The sequence below is a fragment of the Pinus tabuliformis genome, chromosome 4_2, assembly GCF_031772625.1.
Source record: "Pinus tabuliformis cultivar Carrire ecotype Pingquan chromosome 4_2, CPIR1, whole genome shotgun sequence".
NCBI lineage: Eukaryota > Viridiplantae > Streptophyta > Pinopsida > Pinales > Pinaceae > Pinus > Pinus tabuliformis.
The window spans coordinates 483,798,930-483,814,411 of record NC_142304.1 but is presented as its reverse complement, the minus strand read 5'-3'; the positions used below and the strand labels follow the sequence as shown (position 1 = coordinate 483,814,411).

The window sequence follows — 15,482 nt, the reverse complement described above, 5'->3', positions numbered from 1 at the left end:
AGTATCCCCTCCGTACAGGGATAAGATATTGGATTTCAGAGATCTGTGGTTTGAAATTTTTGACCGGAGAATCCACAGTAGTAGAATTTTTACACCAACGTTTCGAATCCCAAATGGGATCCATCATCAGGGTAAGAGAAAGATGATAAAAGAAGAGCTAGATGGAGTCTGAAGCTCTTCTTTTTATCCTTACTCTCACGCTTTCGAGTGCAAGGATTTCACTCCAAGTATCCCCTCCGTACAGGGATAAGATATTGGATTTCAGAGATCTGTGGTTTGAAATTTTTGACCGGAGAATCCACAGTCGTAGAATTTTTACACCAACGTTTCGAATCCCAAATGGGATCCATCATCAGGGTAAGAGAAAGATGATAAAAGAAGAGCCAGATGGAGTCTGAAGCTCTTCTTTTTATCCTTACTCTCACGCTTTCGAGTGCAAGGATTTCACTCCAAGTATCCCCTCCATACAGGGATAAGATATTGGATTTCAGAGATCTGTGGTTTGAAATTTTTGACCGGAGAAATAAATAAAATCAACAAAAATATATTTCTTTCTTTTCTAAAAAAAAATAATAAACAAAAACAACTAACACTAAAATGAGAATTTTTTTATTTTCTTCCAAACTCACCAACATTTTTTAAAACACAATCAACGCCCAAAGAAAAGAATTACCATTTCATTTTAAGTTTACAGCACCAGCATCACCTATCTTTCCTTTTTCGCAACAAATTTACCATATTAAGAGCACATTTAGCCTCTCCTACCTTTAGATGGAACATAAAGTTTTTCGTGTGGCTGAGTGAACACTCGACGAACCCACCAAAAAAATGTATTGCTCTGCTGCGCAGTGACTTCAAATGCTGAGCCTTCCCAGTCACTCATTCTGGATCAGATTTATCTGATTGGCAGTGCACCAACATCAATATGTCTCTTTATAGCACTACTAATCTCTGTGTGCATCCAAAACTATACATTCATCAATCCGTTCTAGATTGTTTAACAACGATATGCATCTCTTTGTCATGCTACCTTACTTTCCAATTCCAACTTTCATTTGACAATGCAAACCCAGATCACAAGTAATTGACCTGGAAATGCAACCTCTAACACAATGTCAATCTGGATGAACTCAAGCTCCAATAAGCAATCGATTCTAACTGCGCCTCAAGAGACAATGCCATGCTTTCTAGGAGCAAAATGCACCCACCAATGATTCAACCAGTAAACAATGTCTCCTCAACACAATTTAATCACTGCATACACCAGCAGTTGGGCGTACTCATATCAACTACACAATTCCCATACTGGAACTCCATTTGATAGTTGGGCACACTATTTCAATTTACAAAGTCAAAACTATACAACTACCATGTATGAAGGGGATTTAGTATGCAAGGAACCACGATACGATAATTTATACACCAGGGTTCAGAACAATTCCACAATGGTTCCAGTTTTGAATCAGCAGTGCACAATTTCACAAACGCTATGTAGATAGAAGGGACAACATGACTATTGCATGCAACTCTATGTAGCAACACTTGCTCTCACACACAATTCACAATTCTCTACCCAACACGATAGCGCGGGTTCTTCTCGATCACGCTGCTGGCCTTCATGCAACATCAATTTATTACACAACCTTTACTACAATCATGTCTTTGTGTTCTCCTTGGCACAAATGGCTGGAGGAACTTTCTTGACTTTGGTTTGTAGATGCTCATTTTGAGCTAGGCAACATGTAAAGGTGCAAATCACTGAAATCGAGCCAATAAATCTGCAAGAAAAATCACTCAAATCACTCAAAATCTGCTTTACTGCCATCAAAACCCATAAGTCTCTGCACATTAATTGTAAAAATCGTTTTTTCCTTCACGTAGTTATCAAAATAGAGTCCTGAAGAACCGCAAGTTCATCTTAAACTGTCAGGAATTCAAGCAAACGATTTCTGGGTTATGTAATTCATTCTATTTCTGAAAAAACCCATGTCTTCGTTTTTCCAGATTTGTCCTGGTTCAATCACAAACCGCTTTTCTTTTTAAAACTGGCGTTTTTAAAGGGTTGCGTTCGGAGGATGTTGGCATCCACTATGAGGCAGTGGGCATCTACTAAAAGGCTTCTTAACAAAGATTTGTGCAAAAGAATGACAGCTACATAGGCCTTACACATCCATGGCTTCGAGGTCAGCATGCAATCCCGTTGGATATTTTGATTTTTAGATTAGTCAAAGCATATATTCGGGCTTCTCCTTTGAAACGGGCAGCTTTGAAGGCACTGTCAAAATCATTGACAAAAAATGAATTATTTTACCTTAGATCACATTTTAGACTTCTTGAACCCAACAAAGATGGAAGGATTTCCCTGAAAAACTTTAGATTGGCTTTAACAGGGAATGCAACTGATGCGATGAAGGAATCTAAGGTTCCTGATATTCTCAACTCGATGGAACATCTTGGTTCAAGAAGAATGGACTTTGAAGAGTTCTGTGCTTCTGCAATAAGTATATATCAGCTGGAATCCCTAGACCGGTGGAAGTAATTGGGAATTTGGTTCATTCATCTACCACTATAAAGAAAGAAGTTCTTCTTGCTGGAGCTTTACAACCAGTTATTGGTTTGTTGAGTTCAAGGTGCCAAGAAAGCCAAAGCAGCATTGTTATTAGGGCATTTTGCAACAGCAGATCCTAAATGCAAGGTTCACATTGTCCAATGTGGTGTTGTTCATCCTCTTTCTAAAATGCTCCAATTGCCAGATGCCCAACTCAACAAGATGGCAGCATTTGCTCTTGGTGGATTAGCAGAGAATTCACACAACCAAGCCGGCATTGTCCACAAAGGGGGACTAATACCGCTTCTTGATCTTCTAGAGTCTAAAAATGGGTCTCTTCAACACAATGCAGCGTTTGCTCTTTATGGGCTTGCAGATAATGAGGATAATATATTTTATCTAATGCGTGTATCAGATAAAAAATTTCAAAGACGCGTTGTTTTGGCTCTTGTTCATCTTTGTTGTGTTTTATTAGTTTGAATTGTTATTATATATATATATATATATATATATATATATATATATATATATATATATTTATATTTATTTAATATATTTTTTTTAATTTAAAAAAAATGAAATTGAACTTATCTCTAAAAAATGGTTAGTCTTCAAAAAGATTTTTTTTTTTTTTTAATAATATATATATATATATATATTATGTGGGAAATTTTTTATTTTTACTATTTTTTTAAACTAAAGTTAGAAAACTAAATTTTATCTAAATTTTTTTAAGATGATCTTTTGCTCATTCACAAAATTCTTTATTGTCATATCGCAGATCAATTTTCCAGCGAGAGTATTTTTATTTGAAATAAATCGATAGATTTTCTGATCTTCCTGATCACACGAAGCGCAGGAAGAGAGCATACTAATCTTTTGATTTATTTTTATTTATGCAAGTTAGCGTGGATGGATAATAAACACAATCAAGATCTGCAATCAAACCTCACATTATTTACACTCTTTCTGCAATGTTGTGGGGGGCATTTAGACTCTCGGAAGACAAAGCTTTCCGATAATCAAGCTCTTGGGTTACCCGTGATACAGAAACAAGATATAGAAATGTGAAGATGAAGCAACTCTTTTAAGTTATTCATGAATTTTTTTTATTTTTATTTTTGAAAATAAGACTAAAAACTTCTAATGAGATTAAGACTAAAAACTTTTAATGAGACTAACTTCTAATGACTTCTAATAAGGTCTTATTTTTATTTATTTTTTAATCTATTCTACCTTTAACTTGAAATATTTTTTATTTCCTAGGTAAAAGAATGCTTCCAATGAAACCATCTACGGATTAAAAGTTTGAACATGGTCACATCACGATTTAAAATTTTCGTGTTATGTTTTACATGTATGTGAGTAACCTGTCTTAGAGTTGGCTCAAGGTTATTGTCCTTGCTCTCCAAAAAGTACCTGTTCAACATTATCAAATTCCGCATCCGTAGATGGATTAGTGAGAAATGGGGGGTTTAAAATAAAATCTGAATTTAAATTAACAATGTGCAAAAATAAAAAAATTGCTCCAAACTTTGAACTCGTTTATGAACCTGTTGTCACCAAGTTCCACAAATTAGTCCATAAAAACAAATGCATAAAATAATTACTAAATCCTTCTAGTTGCACTTCCCCGGCAATGGTGCCAAAATGTTTGGTCTAAAATGCGGATGCAAATCAGAGTTCAATTAATGTCAACCCGGGAAGGTAAACTTAGAAGTGCCACCTATAGGTCTAGAAATATTTCTAATTTGTCTGAAATCTATTGGTTCTCTTACAAGAACACTTTCGTCAAGATCTCTTCCAACAACTAAACAAACTAGAGAGATTCCTAATTTGTCCGAGATCTATTGGTTCTCTTACAAGAACACATTCGTCAAGATCTCTTCCAACAACTAAACAAACCTAGATCTAACATTCGTCAAGATCATATGGTTCTCTTACAAGAACACATGAATTTTAGGATCCCCTCCAATATTAGAACATCTAACAAAAACTTAAAAGCTAAAATGAAATAAAAACATAAATTAAATTATACCTAAAATAAGCATGCAAGTGAGGCCATGGGGGCCCTCCATAACTCCACAAGCACACCACTTCAAAGGAGACTCAAATGTAGAAGCAACAAAATCAAAGTATGATTCTTTATTTCAAAATCTCCATCATGATGTACAAACCAACTTTAAGATTACAAATGGAACTCTAAGATTACAAATGAAGATTCTAAGATTACAAATGAAGGAGATTGTACTCCTATTTATACAATGGGATGAGATAACAAACTCATAATGATGATCCACTAATCTCTCTTTAGTTCCATACATCTCTCAACCATCTAGACACATAACCCCCTTTTGTCCTTGATCTTCTCCATGAGATCATGATCTTCTCCATGAGGCTTATCTTATCAAATTCGAATTTGATCATTCAAGGCCACATAAAGGTGTCTTGGAAGCTTCCTTGGAACCTACACATGTCACAAAAACAATCCACTTTCCATATATGAAGTAAAATATATTATTTTCTAATATTTAATCAAGAATTTCTCTTAAAAATGCTTGAAAATAAATAATATTTGGAAGATATAAATGAGACCCATTAATGATGAACAATAGGGAAAATGAAGTGACATGGTAGTGAATAATGAGTGATATAACGGAAGCATAGGTGAAAAATGTATGGTAATGAATGATATTTGTATGACATTTTGAAGCCCAACAACTTTCTTTAAGGAATTATTGGATTCTGATGCGATGAGAGACTTGGCAATTGGAACTTATCGCTCCCACCTGGTGGAATGATCGCTTTGGGGATGAGGACATTTCCAAGAGACTCGAATGCTTCATCACCAGTCAATCATTTTGTGGTGTCTTTTCCAGGATTTTTACTAAGATCATTCATTCTTTCACCTCTGATCATAAGCAAATGCTACTATCTTGGGAGGGGACTGAACACATGATCCATTTCCTTTTAAGTTTAACACAAATTGGCTAATATCTTCATATTTTGTATCTCTGTCCTTTGATGTATGGAAATGAGAAATTTTCTGACTTCAAAATTCCATCAAATGAATTCCATATGTGGGAAGCTTCAAGCTCTAACGAAAGAAGTCATTCTGTGGACCAAGACATTGAAGGAGGCCGAGAAAAAAACTCTTATGGAAATTGAAGTGACCATGGGATATTTTAATGATCCATCTTATCCACTATTCTTCTTTGGGATGTATAAGGAGAAAATTCTGAATAGAGGGTAAGAAGAGAAGGATTCTCATGGACGAGGAGGAAGGATGGAGACCAAAGAGCCATGCATTATGGGTGAAGGTTGGGGACAGAAACACGATTTTTTTCATATGTTTGCTAGTAAAAGGAAAATATCAAAATCCATTAGGAACATCAGGGATGAGAATGGAAAAAATTTATCATTATAAAAGGATATTGAGCAGTAAGCTATTAGGCATTTCAGCAGCCAATACAGAGAACATCAACAAAATTTTGCCTCCCAAATGGAATTCCTCTCTCATATTCCCACCATGTTTTCTGAGGAGGATAATGATTTCCTGGGTAGGGCAATTTCTAGAGAGGAGTTGACATCATTGCTGAAATATTTCGTGAAGGACAAAAGTCCTGGGCCCGACGGGTGGGGGGTGAAATTATTTTTACATGTTCTAGAGCTGATGTTGTCAGACCTACTGGTAGTGACAAAGGAATCCAATATCGTTGAGCACATCTCGAGGGCCATGAACACCATTTTCATTGCTATGATATCTAAAAGGGAGTCTCCTTCCACCTTTGTTAATTATAGACCCATCTTGTTGTGTAATTCGATATAAAAGATGATCTCTACATTAATTGCCTCCATGTTAAAAAGATCCCTTTCTAAACACATCTCACTAGGAAAATTTGGTTTCTTGGAAGGAAGGTAGATACAAGACGCCATAGCCATAGCGCATAAATTTTTACACTCGATGAAGACTCAAAATATGGATTCTTGCATGCTCAAAGTTGATTTGGTAAAAGCCTACGCTGTGTAGACTGGAATTCTTAAGATTAGTACTTCACAAGGTAGGCATCTCTCCAAAGAATACCAACTGGATTATGGCATGTATGCTTACAACAAACTTTGTAGTTATCATCAATGGCTCCCCAATTAAATTCTTTCAGGCTCACAGGGGCTTACATAAAGGATGTGCTTTGTCGCCATTACTTTTTCTTTTTGTTATGGACAATTTGAGTTTTAGGTTGCAAGATGTGAGGTACAAGAACATGTTTTCGAGTGTACAGGTTACAAGACACATTAATGTCACCCATCTGATGTTTGCCAATGACTTGTTATTTGGGGGGAAATAAATCTCTAAGAATGGGAGCTCCTGCAACAACTTTTAACGTAATTGAAGGAGGCTTTGGGTTTATTCATAAGTAGGTCCAAATGTATTTTGGTTTATGAAGACCATGAGGTCAGATATGTAGGGAGATATGTGCACTTTTTGGTGTAAATTTTGTTCACCTTGATGATGGGCTCACCTATCTTGGGTTTTGACTTAAACCAAACAAATACATAAATAAGGAATGGGACTGGCTCATTGAAAGATTTGAAAAAAAAAAAATTAGGATGGACATTCAAATGACTGACTGTGGGAGATCCCTTCTCATTAATTCTGTTTTACAAAGCATTTCTATTTATTGGATGAACTTGTTCATGGCACTGATGGCTATTGCGAAGAAGATGGATTCGATCATGGCCAATTTTTTATGGCTAGATCTCTCACAAGTGGAGAAGTTTCATTTTGTAAGATGGGATACCATTGCCACGCCAGTGGAGCAAGGGGGATGGGGCATTCTAGACTCACATAACTTTAATCGTGCCTTGATCATTAAGAATATATGGAGGGTGATGTCTAGTGAATGTTTGTGGTCTTGCATCATCAAACAAAAATATACGGGTGATCAACATTTTTATTTTTGGAGCAGGGGTGGATCCAAGGGGTGTTATAACTCTTCTTATATTTGGAGAAGCATGCTAAAGAATAGTCATTGGTTGATGGGATTTCTAAGATGGGATGTTGGGAATGGGACTCAGGTGGAGATCGATGTAGACGTCATTAAGGGTTCACAAGAAACCACATTTTGTCGGAAGGTGTTATTCAAATCCTTCATGTCTAAGACATTAAGTAGCTAGCACAAATAAATGAGGTAGACAACAGTTCTCCCTTTCTTCAGAATTGGTCCAAGGTGGTGGATCTTGGGTTAGATGGAAATCATGCTATGGAGTGGGAATTATACATTTATAAGCTGCATGAAACAGGTATTAGTATCTCGGAGAATGAGGACAGGATGATATGGGAAGGTTTGCTCAAGAAGACTTGACCAATGGTTAAAGAAATCTATCAAAGTATCCCAAGAGAAGTAAGGGTAATCACTTCCTACAAATCGTTACAATCAACTTGGAAATGGGAGATGCCACAAACATTCATGTGTTTTTGTCGACTGGCTATCCATGGAGAAAAGTGCTCACATGGATATCCTACAAAGTAGGGGTTTGCATGGTCCCAACGTTTTCCCTATGTGCAATATAGATTCAAAGGATGTCAATCATCTACTATTGAGATGTCCCTTTGTCAGGGTGGTATGGGACGACATTATGGATACTCTCAACATTGGACATATGACGGAATATCAATCTATGGCTTCATGTATGGGGAATTGGATCAAGAACCAACCCTCCCATTATTCTCTTCCCTTCTTTACCATTTGGGCTATATGGAAGGAGCAAAAATTCTATGATATTTGAACGGAAAATGCCCGTGGTTAGAGAGGTCATGCTCAAAGCCATGGCATTCTATGAAGCATATGAGGTTAGAACAAAGCCCATCTGGAAAATGAAACCAAAATATAAGAACATTTAGGAGGTCTTACCTATCATATTCTTCCATGGGGCCTATCAGCAAAGGAAGTGTGGTTGTGGTGTCTACCTCGTTCTTAAACCTGTATGCTATTATCATTTCTAGTGGGAGGGAGGAAATGGTAGTAATAGTACGGTCAAGATTATTGCTCTTTGGGATGTCCTATTAATTTTCAAATGATTGGGTTCAGACCACCTTTATATTTCTTAAAATGTTAAGGGAATCATAGAATAAATCAAAAGACTTTACAAATTTCAATCCTCCCATTTTATCCAACTCGATTAGGCACATCAAGATACTCATAAGCTCTTTCCGAGATATCACTTTCCTACACATCCACATATATAAAGAATATAACCAAATCACTCATCAAGATACTCATAAGCTCTTTCCGAGATATCACTTTCCTAAACATGCACATATATAAAGAATATAACTAAATCACTGATTTCCTCTTGAAAAAAGCATCTCAAACGTACCAAGTAAGTTATATTTTGCCGCTCATGAAGAGGGAGTCCTCATCAATAATGGCATTATAGTATTTTCTTAGAATGCATCGCAAGAGATCCCTATTCAAGCAAATCGGTGAAATTATAATTTTATATATCAAAACACAACACAAGGACCATCAACAACATTTTGTATGAAGATGAAAACTACATGGTTATACTTTTTGATACACCATATAGTTTAAAAAATGTAAAGGATGACAATTTTTTTGTATGAAGATGAAAACCACATGGAGATACTTTTCGATACACCATATAGTTTAAAAAATGTAAAGGATGACAATTTTGTCTTATAAGACTGAAGAAGACAAAAACACAAAGCTTCAAATATTATACTCTCGAAGACAAAAACAAACGCAAAACTTTAAATATTATACTCTCTTTTTATTTTAATGAAAAAATAGGTATTTTTCCCTGAAAAAACAAAAAACCGCATTTCCAGTCCAAGCGTGTAGGGTTACACGATACACCGACGCAAAATACATAATTTATTCCAAATAATTTTATAAGAAAATTTATGGATTCATGGAATATTGGGAAAGATGTCCCAATTAATGATATAGAGCCATGCAACACGAGTCTACAAAACAATCTGATTGTAAAATTGATTTACCACTGCTACAAGCTAGAAAAGCTATTCATCCACGCAATCTGGTTCGTAATCTTAAACAATGCGCTCAATTATAGGCCGGTCACTAATGTGAACACGAACACCTCTTATCCCAAACGTAAGGAACCACACAGAGCGTTTCCGTCTCAGCAACTAAAACGAGGCCTAACATTTATGTAGTTATATTTATACTTCCAGAAATGGCGTCCAATCGACGAAATTAAAGTCCTGAAAAAATAAAATAAAGCATAAGATTGCTTACACGTAAAAACAAATGATTCAGAGTGAACAATGTAAGGTAGTTGTGTATGAGAAGTGGAAACTTACTTTAATGATTTAACTATGAAGAAGCGGGAGATGGAGCCGAAGTGGGAGAAATTGTTGTGACTCCAGAACCAATTGTTGCAGGAGCAACAGCAAATGATGCAACCTCGCTTATCATTCGCCGTTGTCCACTTCTGTGAGACTCGCACAGGCGGGGCAAGTAGACACCTGAACAAATTATAAATATAAATAAATCAATCATGGGCTAACTTCAGGTATACATATACATATTCATGGCTGCAGCTATATCTCATGTAGTATATCAGTGAATATACTATTTTACATCTGCGACACTAGTGGCGTTGATAGTGAGAAATAATGGAGTACCTTCCCCTGCGGCAAGATTGAAGTAGAGGTCGATAATGTTGGGGCAGTTATTGTAGCACCGGGGGCAGCATAGCTTATTTGTGAAACCACCTTCTGCTAGAGAATCAGTGGACATACCCACTGTCATCCTCTCCACTCCACAGGCGTTCATGCACTCATCTGTTTCTATCAATTCTTTCATATTCTCAGCTATAACCTCGGAGCTCTGCACATCATCAATTACCCAATCAATTAAGGGGAAAGTTGGGGAGAAGCAATGCTAAACATAGAACCAATATTTGTGAATAATGAAGAAAGATGTGAAAATACTCACCTGGCATTCATACTGTGTATTGCCATCCCTCAGGATTGACTTCTCAAGCACACATCGTGCTCCAGAAGACGATACAGAAAACGCACAAACCTCCACGGGCAGCTTCTCGCATACCATCCCACCTGATCATTAATCAATACATAGTAAACACTCCATATATCAAAAAAATTCTTAATTCTGTTACCAGTGATCTGATTATCAGAAAAACAAGCCAAGCCAATTATAGATTGTCAATGGAGACGCCCAACCTAAAATGAAATCAATTGTACATACCAGAAACAACTTGCAGACTGACAACTGAAATAAGGGCCGAGATTGTCAAAAGAAGCCTCGCAACAGCCATTTCTGTATTGCTTTGAATCTCTACCAACGATGTCAAAACAATTTAGAGAAGTAATAGCAGGAAATGGGCAGTATAATATTAGGAGATGCGTGATTGATGGCTCTGCACTTCCCTGATCACTTGCTAATTGCTGTATATATAGGGGGGTAAAGTGTGGAGACAAAGCAACCAACTGCGTGGAAACTTTTGAACGCGGAACTGGGCGATGCCTCGTGGAACCCCCGAGTCGTTGGACTGGCGACTGGGCGTCCCGCTGATTACATTAGACAAAATCTAAAGACTTCTAGGTTGCGCCTATTGATTGGCAAATAGGAATTTATGATTATTGCGCCATTTCTCTATTGACTTGATAATGTAATGCACGCCTAGTCAAGCCTGTTCATGTTTTTCTCTGTTTTAGGTGTAAGTGTGGCGTCTAGACGACTCAATTCCGCGGACAAAGGAGACTCTAGAATATGGGGCAAATTTTGAATATTTTAGCCGCGAACAAAGGAGACTCTGGAATATGGAGCCGATTTTGAATATTTTAGTATGTTTGTTCGAGATCGTGCTTGACTTGCTTGCCAATGTCTGTCATAATAGCTAAAATATTTCTCAATTTTGAAAGGAACATTCGTGGAAGTAAGGGTGGAATTTTGAAAATTAATTCTTTAAACTTTTATGGGTACAAGATAATTTAAAATTTTGGAATAAAAATAAATTAATTTATTAGATAAAATTAATTTATGCATTCACTATTTTCATTTTTAATTATATAAATAATTGACTAATTCTATTTCCAGTAATTAACTAGTTCTATGTGCAGCCATTTACTCTGTAACTATTTCTATTTGCAGCCATTTAGCCATTTACTCTGTACATTATTATTTAATTTGTAATTTATATCAAAAATTAAAATGATAACATCAATTCTCTATTTTAATAAAACAAAATTTGGTGGTGGTCATAATTATGTGGCGGTTACCATTGTAAGAAGATGATGAAGATGATGAGTATGATGATATTTAGGTACAATTTAAGATTAAATTTTCTGGATCACACTATCACACCAAGAGTACATCCAAATTCCTAAACTATTTGGGGCCACCTATTCTTGTAGCCTCATCACAAGAGGCTTAACATGTCATTTTGGGGAATCAAATTCAGGTGAAGAGAGAATTATCATGCATACCTTTGATGTGATCAAATCTCTTTTGATTTTAAAAGAGCTTTGCACCTCAAGAGATTTGATCCCATCCAACTCTTGTGGATCCGAAGAGAAAAAACCTCTTTTAAAACGAAAAGAGATTTGAATTAAAATGGATCTAAATTGGTTAAATTATTGATTACTAATATTTTTTAATTTATTTTAACAAGTCAAAATCTTAAACAAGACATTACAACCTCTCTGCCATATTAGACTATGGAAATTTTTTATTTTATTTTTACAAAATCAAAAAATTAAATATTATAACATTTCAACTATACTATACTAAATCAGAGAGCATCTCTTAAACACACATAAAAATAAAATTACTACGTATCGCAACATCAATAAAATGGAAATTTCAATATACACTTAAAATTTTAAACAATTTCAATAAAATAATGAAGTCACATCCTAGTTTTTAAAATTTTCAATATAATATGAATTTAATAGAAATATGAAAACTTAATTCACGCTATAATGTTCAAAGTTTTTAGCAAAAACTGATTTTAATAGAATATGAAAACTTTCTAACTATTATCAAACACAAAGTCTTGTTAATAGAGCACGTAACTAATTCTTTTGGTATAAGGTAAATTTGTTGTCAAAATTTAATTGTGAAATATATGGCTATAGTAATGTTTTATTAATCTTTGTTATAGGTATGGTTGGGATTATAGTAATTGAAAATCAAAAATTAATATTAATTTTAGAGTTGTGAGGAATAACCAATTTTTTTTTATGAGTCGTGTATTTTCATAATGCAATTGGTTTGCCCGTGTAATTTGGCCTCTTCCCAATACAAATGGACCAAAAACATATGCTTCCCAAGACAAATAGACCAAAAACATATGTTATATTGATTTTTTCAAAAAGGTAAACTAATGTTAGCATTAGTTGAAGACATTAAATGGCAGTCGCTTGTGAGGCACTATCACTTACACTAAGCAACCGATGGGTTCGACCAACTTCCTTCGATTTGACCGAGTTCTTCGGGTTGGGTAGCGTGGTGTGATTTCGTCGAGCCTTGAATTGGATGATTTACCGGCTCTGCCAAATCAACTGTCGTTGCAGGGAGGGACTGTAGCAGGTTTAGGATCTACTGTAAATCTATGCTCAAAATAAATCATTATGTTATGTTACTCAGTTAGAGATTGGGCAGATCTAGCAGGAGATCGAATCCAAATACATATGCTTATCCAATTTCCCGAGTCTAATTGGTAGCAGAGGCATAACTATCAGTGGAGGCCAAGCCCGTTCGAAATCCATAACCCTTTATAAGTAAGTAACCAGGATCAGTTCATTATGCAAGTCATTCAATTATCGACTAAGCAGTTGATAAAGTTATTGACTTGACTCAACAACCCTTGATTCAGTTATCAACTAAGCAGTTGATAAAGTTATTGACTTGACTCAACAACCCTACTACTATAGGGAGGAACTCGAAAAAACGTATGATTTTGGCTCTTCATATTTACCTCCATATCTACTACCAAGGCCATATCTGCTACTAAGCCCACAGTTAATAAGCTCAGGATTTGTAATTTCCTTACATATTGGTGCTTCGACGCAACAAAATTGAATTAATATGCTCGTTCTGAAAGATTGATTCGCTAGCGATATCGTTTGCCTTCATTATACTATCAGTAGTGTTTCATTGCAGAAAATCCTAGCCTCTTCATGTTCTCTCAACACGGATCAAGAACAACTCAAGATGCTCCTTCATTCATCGCATTTTGGAATAAGATTCCTTGATTAATCTCTTGTTAATCAATATATATTTATTTGAAGCTCATGTTCAATCGTTGTTGCATATTCATTGTTACATGGTGCATCGTGCTTTGTATATAAGGCAAGTGACATTTGCGTAACCTAGCCTCCTTCCTTATTCTACGACAAAGGTGCTTCTGGTTTCTTGGTCCTCTTGTCTCGGTGGTAGGTGGTCAGCCCCGTAATCATCCTAATTACTAAATTTTATATCTCTGGCCCAAAAATATGTGCTTACAGCCCAACGATCTTGCTACATGGCCTCGGACGAGAGCACGGGGTAGGGGCTTTCGCCACACCCAATTCTCACTTAGGCGCCCCGAAAGGTTGATAGGTAAAAGAGGTCATCTTGGGGGAAGGTTAGCCGGGCCGATGGAAGTTGTCTCAAGAGTTGGAAAATCCCACGGTCGGTTCTTGCCCGAATCGGAGATAAAACACTTACCATCTGGGATAAGAAAGAGTCGGGGCTTTCGTTTTGATTGAAAAATCTACAGCCTTTTCTTATGCACTTGAATGTATGGGAAACATGGGGTTCTATGAGTAATAACTACTAATTCCACATACAAAGACCAAGGGTTGTAGTATAGCTTGTAGTATGGCTAGTAGTACCTTACTTTATGTGGACTAATAGTACCATACTATATAGTTACTACTTGTAAGCTTGAACATAATAAGGCTAGAACTATTTATGGCCTTATCTAAGGCTATCTAACGCAGTCCAGGCTGTTAATGGAAAGACTAAGGCTCTTCTATTAATAAGACTTCTTTCAATAGATGACTACAACTTTTAAGGCATGGGACTAAATACAGAACTTATAGTCTAGTTCAGACATAGGTTGCATCTGGCTGTGCTGCTTGGCTGCTTCTATTGGATCTGCTAAAATTGGGATTGTTGCATGTATATCTGTTGTTTTTCTTGCTTATGCCATTATAGCCACCTCTACTACTAGTGATGCTTCCACTACAACAATTGATGGTTATGCAATTGGTTTGGATGTTCGTGATCCTTCTTCAACTGTTATTGAATCAACAAGTTCTAAATAAACAACGTTTACTTATAGATCAACGGGTTATGGATAAACAACTGGCTCAAGCCCCGCTCCTCACTCAAGCTAGGGACTAGATGTCATGAAGCCTCTCATTTAATTATAACTAAAATATTTATTTGAAGAAGAACTAGGTGGTGGTATGCTATTGCTTTTTGTATCAACATATTATTGCTTAACTTTATTTTAGTTTGAATTACCGAATAAGGTTATTCGCTATAATATCCAATACCGATAGGCCCATAACTTAGTGCACTCTATTTGTATAATTTTAAAAATATATATTTATACTGAGTATAAATTTATTATAATTTTAGATTTGTTTAACATTTAGAAATTTAAAATGTTCAATCAATCTTGGTATTTGATAGATATATAGAAAATTGAATTCAAATTTTAAATATAGATTGAATGTAATATATTTATATTGTGAGAAAGCGATTACAATGTAGATGAAGTAGATCAATATATAGCTACACTTTTTCCTTTAATATCAGCAATATTACATGAGGTGGCCTCTAAATGAATAGGTGACGTTGAACATGCCCTCGCAACAGAAGAGAAACTAGTTGTATTTTGCACCATTAATTGATCATGATGAAGGGGGCAT

At 35.8% G+C, this 15,482-nt stretch overlaps 1 protein-coding gene across 1 annotated transcript; it reads right to left on the bottom strand.

Annotated features, from left to right (window-relative positions):
• Window positions 1-9,386: 9,386 nt before the first annotated feature.
• Window positions 9,387-11,000, bottom strand: LOC149170064 (uncharacterized). Its single transcript, XM_089427231.1, has 5 exons — window positions 10,804-11,000; window positions 10,531-10,652; window positions 10,218-10,422; window positions 9,894-10,058; window positions 9,387-9,794 (listed from the first exon to the last, which is right to left on the bottom strand). The coding sequence occupies exons 1-4, from the start codon at window positions 10,871-10,873 to the stop codon at window positions 9,907-9,909; spliced, it is 549 nt and encodes a 182-aa protein (XP_089283357.1). The 5' UTR covers window positions 10,874-11,000; the 3' UTR covers window positions 9,387-9,794; window positions 9,894-9,906.
• Window positions 11,001-15,482: the final 4,482 nt, after the last annotated feature.

What these genes read in the sequence shown, in the direction of transcription:
- LOC149170064 (XM_089427231.1), bottom strand. Translation starts at nt 10,873, where the DNA reads ATGGCTGTTGCGAGGCTTCTTTTGACAATCTCGGCCCTTATTTCAGTT. An exon ending in CAGTCTGCAAGTTGTTTCTG is followed by an intron (nt 10,653 to 10,803) that starts GTATGTACAATT and finishes ATTAATGATCAG; the next exon opens with GTGGGATGGTATGCGAGAAG. An exon ending in CAATCTTGCCGCAGGGGAAG is followed by an intron (nt 10,059 to 10,217) that starts GTACTCCATTAT and finishes TAATTTGTTCAG; the next exon opens with GTGTCTACTTGCCCCGCCTG.